The sequence below is a fragment of the Dendrobates tinctorius genome, unplaced genomic scaffold (assembly GCF_039654945.1).
Source record: "Dendrobates tinctorius isolate UK_male_01 unplaced genomic scaffold, ASM3965494v1 ptg000036l, whole genome shotgun sequence".
In the NCBI taxonomy this organism is placed as follows: Eukaryota; Metazoa; Chordata; class Amphibia; order Anura; family Dendrobatidae; genus Dendrobates; species Dendrobates tinctorius.
In genome coordinates this window covers 8,537,356-8,550,186 of record NW_027361704.1, presented here as the reverse complement: position 1 = coordinate 8,550,186, position 12,831 = coordinate 8,537,356, and the positions used below count along the sequence as shown (strand labels likewise).

The 12,831-nt window shown below is 48.6% G+C and overlaps 1 protein-coding gene across 5 annotated transcripts in view; it reads right to left on the bottom strand.

Moving 5' to 3' along the window:
* RUFY1 (RUN and FYVE domain containing 1) overlaps positions 1-12,831 on the bottom strand; it is a 573,324-nt gene that overhangs the window by 443,603 nt on the left and 116,890 nt on the right. For 3 of the 5 annotated variants that reach the window (XM_073573702.1, XM_073573705.1, XM_073573704.1), the window contains one exon: positions 8,062-8,163. The exons of the other annotated variants lie outside the window; for them this stretch is intronic. In XM_073573702.1, the coding sequence (XP_073429803.1) occupies positions 8,062-8,163 (102 nt within the window). The remainder of the gene's footprint in view (positions 1-8,061; positions 8,164-12,831) is intronic. 5 annotated transcript variants of the gene reach the window in all.

Below are 12,831 nucleotides of genomic sequence, written 5' to 3'. Positions count from 1 at the left end.
TAATACATGTGGAATTATATAATTAATAAAAAAGTGTGAAACAACTGAAAATATGTCTTATATTCTAGGTTCTTCAATGTAGCCACCTTTTGCTTTGATTACTGCTTTCACCTCTTGAAGCTCAACAAGAGAATGCCAAGAGTGTGCAAAGCAGTAATCAAAGCAAAAGGTGGCTACTTTGAAGAACCTAGACTATAAGACATATTTTCAGTTGTTTCACACTTTTTTTATTAATTATATAATTCCACATGTGTTAATTCATAGTTCTGATGCCTTCAGAGTGAATCTACAATTTTCATAGTCATGAAAATAAAGAAAGCTCTTTGAATGAGAAGGTGTGTCCAAACTAACTTTTGGTCTGTAATATAATATATATATATATATATATATATATATATATATATATATATATATATATATATATATATATATATATTAAAGAGAAAAAAAAAAAAAAAAAAAAAAAAAAAAAAAAAAAAAAAATCGATATTACATAGTGTATTACATATTTACAATTTATTAGTTTTTTGTGTTCTAAAGTTGTATTCCAGTAAATATATATTATGTTGTATCTAAATATCTTGATTATTGTATCATAAAAATGATTCAATGTCTGATGCTCACATTGTACTACAATACATTTTTCACTTAAATATAAGAAATATATGTGGGAGTCGGAGTCGTGGAGTCGGAGTCAGTTTAAGGGAATGTCATGATCTCAGTGCGGGTTTGACTCGCACACGTGGGGTTAATGCCTGGAACCAGTGCTGATGACTGGCATTTCTGGGGTTAAAGGTTGTTATCCCGGTGCAGGCTTACCTGCACACCTGGGGCTATGATTGTGGCCTCTCCCTGGTTCTGGGGGAGGCTTCTTATAGACTCAGGACGCTCCCATCCCTGTCAGTTATACTTTCGCCCATGGCATTGTGTGGTGACCCCTGGGTGTGTTTGTGCTGTGTTCTGGTTACTTGATTCTCTGTGTATGACTCGGTCTGTTCCCTGGATATCGCTTTGGATTCTGCCTGGTACCTCCTATGTCTGTTTGGTTTTGATCTCTGCTTGGCCCTGATTATCCGCTCTGTCTCCTCCCTGGTACTGTACTGATATCTTGTGTATGACCTTTGGCTTTGTCTGACCTCCCGTCTGTTTATCCCTCCTGTACCTCACTGGTCTGTACTGTGCATGACTTCTGCTTTGCCATAATCTGAGTTCTCTGGCTTCTCTGACGCCAAGCCCCGCCCCCTTGCAGTCACATGACCGTTCACATGACCATAGGTCCTGTGCAAGCTTGCTCATTTTCAGTGTCTGCAGGTCCCGTGCCTCTTTACTTTCCAGTGCTGACTGGACCCTGACACTATTAGCTTGAAGCACGCTTTGTCACCTCTGCTGCCCTGCTCCCCAGGTAACTCTTAGCACTGCTTCTGTACTCAGGACACGCGCACTGGCTCTATGAGCAAGTGTAGTGCGGTGTCTTTGACACTATAACTGACCGTTTTGGTTTTTTTTTTCCTGAAGGAAAAAAAAACCTGAAAGTGTGTTATCCTCATGGATCCCATACAAGCCTTGGCTGATCAGGTCAAGCACCTGACCCAAATGATCCATAAGCTCAATGTGGAACAACGCACGATGGCCCAGACCCAGCAACAGTTGGGCTGTCGATGCAGGGGCTTCAAGTTCTGTGGGTAGGGATGTGTCATTAGCGTCCCCCGAATCTCCGGTCAAATCACCAGACCTTTTCTCAGGGGATAAAAAGGAGTTCAGGTCTTTCAGAGAAGGATGCAAGCTTTTTTTTTCTTTAAGGCCCCGCTCCTCCGGGGATGAGTTCCAGAGGGTGGGGGTCATTATTTCCCTACTTCGGGGGGCTCCGCAAGCATGGGCTTTCTCTCTGTCTTCCTCTGCTCCTGAACGTATGTCAGTGAACACATTCTTTGAGGCCCTCGGGCACATTTATGATGAACCTGACCGAGTGCGATTGGCAGAGGACATGTTGATGAGTGTCTGTCAGGGGAAACACTCAGCTGAGTGGTTTTGTTCTGAGTTCCGCCGCTGGGCAGCAGAGGTCTCTTGGAGCGACGCCACACTCCGAGGACTCTTTCGCAGAGGCTTGTCCGAGCGGCTGCAGGATGCCTTGGCGTTACATCCCCCACTTAACTCTCTCGACGACGCCATGACCCAGGCCGTCCGGACAGCAGGCTGCGGGCCAGAGGGGTGATGCAGGTGGATACTCCATTATTCCCCAGTGGAAAAAAGAGACTGCCCCTGAGCCCATGGATGTAGGCGCCCTCTCCCTGAAGGATACGGAGAGGAAACGCCGGAAGGACAAGCAGTTATGCTTTTACTGCGGTAAAACGGGACATTGGAAAAGGGAGTGCCCAAATTGCCCGTCTTCAAACCCGGTCGGCGGGAAACGACTAGGTCAGGGTAGTCAACGGGGAGGCTGCTCAGACCCTCAGGTACCATTTTCCTTGTTTTCTAAAGTAGTATTGCCTGTGGAACTGTTTGTGGATGGTAGTTCTTTTTCCTCTACAGCCTTCGTGGACTGCGGATCATCTATTAATCTTATTGACTCCCAATTGGTCACACACTGCAAGATAGGGACAGTTAGGCTCAAGGTTCCGATCAAGGTGATGGCCATTGACTCCTCTCCCCTCACTAAGGAGGGAATTCGCTTTATGTCTGATGTGTTTTCGCTCAGAGTGAGCGCTACTCATGTGGAAAACATAAGTTGTTTTGTGCTGGACAATCTACCTGCAGGGTTGGTGTTGGGCATGCCCTGGTTACAACGCCATAACCCAGTTATTAACTGGAAAACGGGGGAGATTGTACAATGGGGGTTTAATGATTTTGAGTTGTGATAAATCCGCACTGCTGGTTGAACCTGTTAAATCTGTGTCTGTATCATCTGTCGAGCTGGAAGGTATTCCGGAATGCCTGAAGGACTTCGAAGATGTATTCTCCGAAAGCGAGGCCGAGACGTTACCGCCACATAGACCCTTTGACTGCGCTATTGAGCTGGTCCCGGGGGCTAAATTACCCAAAGCCCGTCTGTTTAATTTGTCCGGTCCTGAGCGCTTGGCTATGAAGGAGTACATTACTGAAAGTCTGCGCAAAGGACACATGCGTCCTTCAGTCTCACCTGTGGCGGCAGGTTTCTTTTTTGTAAAGAAAAAAGATGGCGGGTTACGTCCCTGTCTCGACTTCCGGGAGCTTAATCAAATTACTGTACGGAATCCGTACCCCCTTCCGTTGATTCCCGATTTATGTAACCAACTATCAGGGGCAAAGTGGTTTTCTAAACTGGACCTTCGGGGGGCATATAATTTGATAAGGGTCCGAGAGGGGGATGAATGGAAAACCGCGTTCCTCACGACCGAGGGACTATTTGAAAATTTAGTCATGCCGTTTGGTCTTACCAACGCCCCTGCCATATTTCAGAATTTCATCAACGTGGTATTCTCGGATCTCATTGGTCGTTTTGTCGTTATCTACTTAGATGATATTTTGATATATTCCCCCGACAAGTATTCTCATTTGGAACATGTATGAACTGTGCTTCAAAGGCTTAGAGAAAATCATTTGTATGCCAAATTGGAGAAATGTGTATTCTGTGTACAAGAGTTGTCCTTTTTGGGGTTAATTGTATCCGGTGAGGGTTTTCGCATGGACCCCAAGAAGGTGCAGGCCATTGCGGATTGGGTGCAACCCCGAGATCTTAAGGGTCTTCAGCGCTTCTTGGGGTTCGCCAATTATTACCGCAGAATTATCCGGGGGTTTTCGCAAGTGGTCAAACCTCTCACGGATCTAACATGCAAAGGTGCGGATGTGAGAAATTGGTCCTCGCTCGCAAAAGAGGCCTTTGCAACGCTGAAAAAATGTTTTATGTCTGCTCCTGTGTTAGTGCAGCCAGATCCGTCCAAACCATTCGTCGTGGAAGTGGACGCCTCTGAGGTGGGGGTGGGGGCGGTGTTGTCCCAAGGGCCTGCCACTCTAACCAACCTCAGGCCATGTGCTTTCTTTTCCAAGAAGTTCTCTGCTACGGAAAGAAATTACGACGTAGGCAATAGAGAGCTTCTTGCGGTCAAATTGGCGTTTGAAGAATGGAGGCACTTTTTGGAGGGGGCCAGTCACCCGGTTACGGTGATCACGGATCACAAAAATTTGTCGTACACTGAGTCTGCTAAAAGACTAACGCCCAGACAGGCCCGTTGATCACTTTTTTTTTCCCGTTTTCAGTTTACGATTACATTTCGTCCAGGGTCTAAGAATGACAAGGCTGACGCCTTATCACGCAGTTTTCAGCCGGTGTCGCCCCCTGAGCCACCGTCCTCCATTCTTCACCCTGGGTGTCATGATCTCAGTGCGGGTTTGACTCGCACACGTGGGGTTAATGTTTGGAACCAGTGCTGATGACTGGCATTTCTGGGGTTAAAGGTTGTGATCCCGATGCAGGCTTACCTGCACACCTGGGGCTATGATTGTGGCCTCTCCCTGGTTCTGGGGGAGGCTTCTTATAGCCTCAGGACGCTCCCATCCCTGTCAGTTATACTCTTGCCCTTGGCATTGTGTGGTGACCCCTGAGTGTGTTAGTGCTGTGTTCTGGTTGCTTGATTCTCTGTGTATGACTCGGTCTGTTCCCTGGATATCGCTTTGGATTCTGCCTGGTACCTCCTACGTCTGGGTTTGGTCTTGATCTCTGCTTGGCCCTGATTATCCGCTCTGTCTCATCCCTGGTACTGTACTGTGATCCTGTGTATAACCTTTGGCTTTGTCTGACCTCCCGTCTGTTTGTCCCTCCTGTACTTCGTTTGCCCGTACTGTTGTGACCTCCGTTTTGCCTGACTCTGAGTTGTTGTATGGTGTACTGTCATATCTGAAAGCAGGACGTTAAGCCCCGCCCCCTTGCAGTCACATGACCATAGGTCCCGTGCAAGCTTGTGCATTTTCAGTGTCCGCAGGTCCCGTGCCTCTTTACTTTCCAGGGCTGACTGGACCCTGACACTATTAGCTTGAAGCACGCCTGGTCACCTCTGCTGCCCTGCTCCCCAGGTAACTCCTAGCACTGCTTGTGTACTCAGGACACACGCACTGGCTCTATGAGCAAGTGTAGTGCGGTGTCTCTGACACTGGGGTTGTGATAGCAAAGGTCTCATCTGAATTTGAACGGGAGATTCAGGGGGCCCAGTCGCAGGCCTCGGCGGCCAAGCCGGAGGGGAAGTTGTTTGTCCCAGAGCAACTTCGCCTGAAACTCTTGCAGGAGTTCCATGAATCCAAGCTGAGTTCTCACCCTGGTATTTCAGCCACACGTCTGGCGGTGGCTAGGATCTTTTGGTGGCCTACCCTTGGTTCGGACATAAAAAAATTCATTGCTGGTTGTGGGGTCTGCGCTCGTTCTAAAAGCTCTCATAGCCGGCCGGCAGGGGAGCTGATACCCTTGGCAGTGCCTGAAAGGCCATGGACTCACTTATCCATGGATTTTGTTACCAATCTCCCTCCATCTAAGGGTAATACAGTGGTATGGGTAGCGGTTGACAGGTTTTCTAAGCAGGCTCATTTCGTACCCCTGTCCGCACTACCGTCAGCTGAGACGTTGTCCAGTTGTTTGTGCAGCATGTGATCCGGTTGCATGGGGTACCCCTGAATGTGGTGTCTGATCGTGGTGTGCAGTTTGTGGCTAAGTTTTGGTGTGCTTTCTGCAAAAAATTAGGTATGTCTCTGTCCTTTTCGTCTGCATACCATCCTGAGAGCAATTGGCAGACGGAGCGCACTAACCAGTCCCTGGAACAGATCCTCAGGTGTCTAACCTCTGCTAGACAGAATGACTGGTGCGATGCACTGCCGTTGGCTGAATTTGCCTTCAATAGTCGGGTGAGTCAATCCACTGGTAGGTCCCCTTTCTTGATTAACTATGGGTTCAAGTCCTCATTTTGGTGAGTTTTCTCGTCTTGATTCGGGGTGTCACGGGGCTGAGGACTCTGTTCAGCAGTTAAAAGATACATGGGCAGAAGTCCAGCGGCGTATATCTAGGTCTCAAGGCAGGTATAAGATTTTTGCGGACAGGAAACGAACACCTGGTCCCATGTTTCGGGTGGGAGAAAAAGTTTGGCTCTCCACGCGAAACATTAAGTTAAAGATTCCATCAGCCAAGTTGGGACCCAAATTCATTGGCCCATACAAGATTGAGGAAAACATCAATCCAGTGACGTATAGGCTGTGCCTTCCACCTTCTTTCAAGATCCCTAACGTCTTCCACAAATCTCTACTGAAACCTTTTGAAGCAGTCCGGGGAGACTCAGTCTGCCGCTCCTCCTGTTTTGGTCGAGGGGCAGGTGGTTACGAGGTTGGTCATATCGTAGATTCCAGGTTGGTACGGCGGTCGGTACAGTACCTGGTTCATTGGAAGGGGTATGGTCCAGAAGACAGATCCTGGGTACCGGCCCGGTTCATGCATGCTGATCGCCTAGTGCGGGCTTTCCATGCTAAGTACCCGGGCAAGCCTGGGGGTCCAGAGGCCCCCCGTTGAGAGGGGGGTACTGTCATGATCTCAGTGCGGTTTTGACTCGTACACGTGGGGTTAATGCCTGGAACCAGTGCTGATGACTGGCATTTCTGGGGTTAAAGGTTGTTGTCCCGGTGCAGGCTTACCTGCACACCTGGGGCTATGATTGTGGCCTCTCCCTGGTTCTGGGGGAGGCTTCTTATAGCCTCAGGACGCTCCCATCCCTGTCAGTTATACTTTCGCCCATGGCATTGTGTGGTGACCCCTGAGTGTGTTTGTGCTGTGTTCTGGTAACTTGATTCTCTGTGTATGACTCGGTCTGTTCCCTGGATATCGCTTTGGATTCTGCCTGGTACCTCCTATGTCTGTTTGGTTTTGATCTCTGCTTGGCCCTGATTATCCGCTCTGTCTCCTCCCTGGTACTGTACTGATATCTTGTGTATGACCTTTGGCTTTGTCTGACCTCCCGTCTGTTTATCCCTCCTGTACCTCACTGGTCTGTACTGTGCATGACTTCTGCTTTGCCATAATCTGAGTTCTCTGGCTTCTCTGACGCTAAGCACCGCCCCCTTGCAGTCACATGACCGTTCACATGACCATAGGTCCTGTGCAAGCTTGCTCATTTTCAGTGTCTGCAGGTCCCGTGCCTCTTTACTTTCCAGTGCTGACTGGACCCTGACACTATTAGCTTGAAGCACGCTTTGTCACCTCTGCTGCCCTGCTCCCCAGGTAACTCTTAGCACTGCTTCTGTACCCAGGACACGCGCACTGGCTCTATGAGCAAGTGTAGTGCGGTGTCTCTGACAGGGAAATTGAGGAGTCTGAGTCGCAGGTTTGGCTTACCGACTCCACAGCCCTGCTCGCCACACCACAGAACACCACCACCGCATCTGTCGCAAAATGCCAACGAAGCCCAGCTGCACCACAGAGCACCACCACCACACCTGTCGCAAAATTCCGGCGGTCCCGCCACACCACAGAGCACCAACACCGCAGATGTTGCAAAATGCCAGTGGAGCCCCCCCGCATCACAGCCTCCCCAGCCTGGGATGAGATTTTCCAGAGGCCACCGCACCAGCCTGGACCACCAATCAACCCCTGTGACCACGCTCCCCTGTGACCACTCCTCCACCTGTGCTGATCCCCCCCCAGTGAGCTGAATTCGGACTGTAAGACTGATCCCTATTTGACACATTTTTTTTCCCTATTCTCCTTCTGAAATTTGGGGTGCGTCTTATAGTCCGAAAAATATGGTACTCAAAACCACTTTCAAGAAGTTTATTATCCCTTCAGGTGCGTCACAGGAATTAATGGAATGTTGAACGTTTTTTTCTTTTTCACTGAAAAAATGGAACCCAAAATTTGTTGCGTCATTGCTCCAGAGTACGCAGATACCCCAGATATGACAGAATCATCAGTTTGGTCTAAGCACTTTTCTATCGCCGTTAATCTATTTCAGCAATTTTATGTCAAAGAAAAAAAAAAAAAAAACACACAACAACTTTTTCCAACCCATTTCACCAGGAACAAACATGAATATGTTGGTTATGTTATACGAAGATTACCTTAGTAGATTTTTGTGATCAATGAGAACTTGCAAGTAATCAGCCATTTTCTTTTGCATCAATGAAAGGTGCAACCAAGCTCTGCCTCTACCGAGAGAAGTCCTTAAAAACAAGAAATAAACTTGATATCAACTAGAATTCTTCACAACTAACAAGTTTGAAAAATTGTAGACCCAATTCTGGCATAAAATTCTGAAATTTTGAAACTTGTTGGCATTTTTACATCAGATCAAGTTCCACAAAGCTCTGTCACTTTTCTAAGAGTTGAGAGGATATCGTAGAGCAGAGTGCGGCCAACATGTTCACCATACCGTATTTTCCGGCGTATAAGACGACCTTTTAACCCCTGAAAATCTTCTTAAAAGTCAGGGGTCGTCTTATACGCTGTGTGCAGACCAATCTGCATATGGTGGGGGAGTGGTCCCAATGATGAAGAAAGGGGGAGTCTCACAGGGAAGGTGTAAGTGGAGTCATCATCCCCCTTTTACCTCATTGGTGGCAGCGGTGCTATCTGCGGGTCTCTGTGCTGGGGTTCAGCGGCAGCTCCTCTTTGTGCAGTGTGGGGGCTCTATGCTGGGGGGTGGTTGCGGCGGCTCTTTGTCCAGCGTCGGGGGCGTGTTGAAGTTAGGCGCTCCAGATTCATTAAGAGGTGCCCGCCTCTTAAATTAATCAGAAGTGGGTAGTTTTGTGCAATGTCCTAACATAGAAACAAAGGTCCGAAATCATCATAGTGTTTGTAATGCCGATGGTTGTGTACCCACTGCACCTCAGGCCTTGTTTACCCTGGTGGGGCATGACTAATAAACTACCTGGTGTTTACTAGAGCCTTTGGTGGCAAGGTTAGGCTTGGCTGCAGGTAGCCACCAGGTGCCACACCAGGGCACTCACCGGTACAGCAGCAGTTGACCAAAGAGTCAGAGGACGGGTATGGGGAGGAAGGCAGGGGCTAGACAGAGGGTGAAATCAGACGGTCTGAGGTTGGGGCAGGCAGCACAGGATCAGAACACATTTCCACTGTTTCAAGAGTTCAGGAGCGAAGAGGTCCAGACTAGAAAACAGGCCGGGTTCTTAACGATAAGCTGGATACAAGAGGTTGCATGCACATAGCTTAGGCCTCTTTCACACATCAGGTTTTCGCCGTCAGGCGCGATCCGGCGCTTTTGACAGAAACCGGATCCGGCGAAATGCAATGCCGGATCTGGTTTCCCCCCCCCATTGACTTGCATTTGCGCCGGATCGCGCCGGATGGCCATGCGTTTCATCCGGTTTTCGCCGGATCCGGCAATGTGTCGCGATCCGGCGTCTGGAAAAAACGGTGACTGTAACGTTTTTTGTCTCCGGCGAAAAAGCCGGACACACCGGATCCGGCGCGTCCGGCTTTTTCACACAATGAAAGCCTATGAGCGCCGCAATGCGCCGGATCCGGTTTTTTGGTCTGAGTATGCTCAGTAGCTCTGCCCACAAGACATATATAAAAGCAAGACAGTGGGACCCACAGCCACACCCAACATGCCACCCAAGAAAGCAACCAAGCGAAGCAGGAGACCACTGCAGCACCACCACCACCCCAAATGGAGCAGCAAATAGAACATGCTGAGGAGGGGAGGCCAGCAGCAGATGAGACGGTAATTATCAAATAACCCATTCCTCCAAACTAGGGCTATTGAATATCAAGATATTCATTGGCCCTTTGTTTCTCTTTATTCAACAGCCGCCCAATAGATGCAGCAGCAGCAGCAGCAATGGCAGCAGCTGGAACACCACCCACAGGCATGGAGTGTGGCCACCAGGAAGACAGCACATCATCTTCTGGGAGCCCTCCCTCGCATCGTCAGCGTTTGACGGTAAGTTTTTATTTCCAAAATCCATCATCTCTGTAATATATGTCTATTCATTGCCTTTTATTTCAAAACAGGAATCACAAGATGAAGAGGAGCTCCCAGAAGAAGAAGGAAGGGGTGGACAGACACCTGGAGTGGGCTCACAATTGGTAAGTTTTTTGCATCAAACGCAGAAACACAACATCACACTACACACAACACATAGAAAACAATGTTCTGCAGACCACACACAGCAAACAAATGCCTACATCCAAAGACATAACATTTTTTGTTTTCTTCTCTAGTCTTCCCAATCTGGTGCTTGGCCAAGAGCTCCTCGCAGTGCCTCCCAGGGTCGTCGGCGACAGCAACGCGGCGGTCACCAGCGTGTAAGTATAAATATTTTTGCTTTGTTTTTTTGCACTTTTTATTTCATTTCTTTTGTGGAGGCTAATTATGTTATTTTTGTCTTTTTCTTTAACAGCCTTCACAGCGTGCTCCCGACTCTGACGGTGAGGATGGAGGGATTGATGTGGACCGCCTCATCGATCTCGTCAGAGAAAGGGAGCCGCTCTGGAATATGGCTGACCGCCGCCACGCTGACCTGATCGTTACCCGACGACTCTGGGAGGAAATCTGTTCGCTCCTTGTGGGCCGCTGGGAGGACCTCGAAGCTCGGGCCCAGATTAAAGAGCGTAAGTATATACAGTACCGGTTGCTTGATGTAAACCAGTGTTTCCCGAACTCCAGTCCTCGTGGTCCCCACGGATCATGTGTTCAGGATTTCTATTTACTATGGAAATCCTGAAAACATGACCCCTGGGGACCATGAGGACTGGAGTTTGGGAAACACTGATGTTGTATACTAACCACTCCTTTCTCGTTTCAGGGAACAGAATTGTGAATCGGTGGCGGTCTGTGAGAGATCGTTTCAAGAAGGAGTTCAATAAAGAGATGCGGGCCCCGAGTGGATCTGGAGGACGCAGGAGCAAGTACAAGTACGCAGAAGCCCTGTCGTTCCTCCGGGAAACAATGGTCACCAGAAGGTAAATATTACACACCACATGTGAAAAAAAATGTTATATGTAAAATTTTTTTTCAGCCAGGGCCATACCATGTCAGTACTTTAATTGTTTTTTTTTCCTCTTTATTCCACAGCACGGTGAGCAGCACTCGGGAGCCTGCACGATTGGTCCCTTCTGAGGCGATCCCTGAGGAGACCGGCACCGAGGGACACTTCGACCGCCCCGGTACATCTGCACCTTCCCAGCCTTCCCACACATTCGACCCATCTGTCCCATCCACCAGCACAGGAGCATCGTGGCCGCCTACATTACATGAAGCTGCTGGTGAGGAGATCGCTTTCCCTTTACCCCACCCTTCTGCCCCTGCCACCTCTAGTACACCTGCGGGTACTGGGCGGCAGCGGCAGAGGGGTCAGGAAAAGACTTATGCGCCAGAGTTCTTGCATCTGAATGCATCTTTCCAGAACTGTCTAAAAGTCTTGTCAGAGCAAATCTCCGCAGTCTATCAGCAGATCAACTCCAGCATTCTGGAGGTGAAGACACTTCTGCAAACCATGCATTCAGAAGCAAGATCTTCGCCAAACCACACCTTTTTCAGGTCTGTTGTGGAGCGCATGGAAACGATCTCTCCTGCCCAGCAGATGCATGTAATGCATTCATGCCACGCTGCTCTCCAGCAAGTTACCTCCCAACCTCCTCCTCCTCCCACCACAGTAGTTCCTCCACCTGCACCCCCTCCAGCCACTTTCCATCCTCCCCCTCCTATTACATCTACACCCCCTCCAGCCACTTTCCATCCTCCCCCTCCTATTACATACCATCCACCTCCAGCCACTTTCCATCCTCCCCCTCCTATTACATACCATCCACCTCCAGCCACTTTCCATCCTCCCCCTCCTATTACATACCATCCACCTCCCCAGCACCATCCACCTCCCCAGCACCAGCAACCTCCCCAGCACCAGCAACCTCCCCAGCACCAGCAACCTCCCCAGCACCAGCAACCTCCCCAGCACCAGCAACCTCCCCAGCACCAGCAACCTCCCCAGCACCAGCAACCTCCCCAGCACCAGCAACCTCCCCAGCACCAGCAACCTCCACAGTACCAGCAACCTCCACAGTACCAGACATCTCCCCACTTCCAGCAACCTGCCCCGTACCAGACATCTCCCCACTTCCAGCAACCTGCCCCGTACCAGACATCTCCCCACTTCTAGCAACCTGCCCCGTACCAAACTCCTTCCCCATACAACTTGCCATCAACATCATCTGCTCCTACAGTCCCTGCCCAACCCTCCACTCCACCACCCACCACCTCTTCTGCTTCCCACATGTCCACCCATTCTGTAGTTTTTTCCACACCTTCACCTCTAACTGTTCCTTCCCCACCACGATCCCAGTCCTCTCTCCACACTCCCAGTGTCGAAGTGTCCCGCAGCCCCTACAGCAGTATTTCCACCACACACTACACAGATTTATGATGTGTGTATTTAAATAAAAATGACCAGTTTTATGGTTTCAGTTTTATAGTTTCAAAGTTTTATTAAACAAGTTTATTAAAATTTTAAAAAAGTTTACTAAAAAAAACATTTTTCAATAAAAGTTAAATTATTTTACACTGGTTGTCTGTCATTTCTTTCTGCGGCGAAAAAGGTTAAATACAGGGTATTTAAAAGGTGAAATGGTATTCAAAACTAGGTATATAACTGTGGGTAAATTTTAGCTTTTTGCCACAGTTGTGTTCCTGGTTGTGTTTGAAGCAAAGTATTTCACCTAAAAAGTTGTGTTTATTGTTGGTGATTTCCTAACAATGTACACAACTTTTGTTAAAAGGTGAAATACTTAGCATAAAACACAACCAGGTACACACCTGTGGCCTAAAGCTAAAAATAGAGACCATGACAAGATAGCCAACTTTGGTTGGC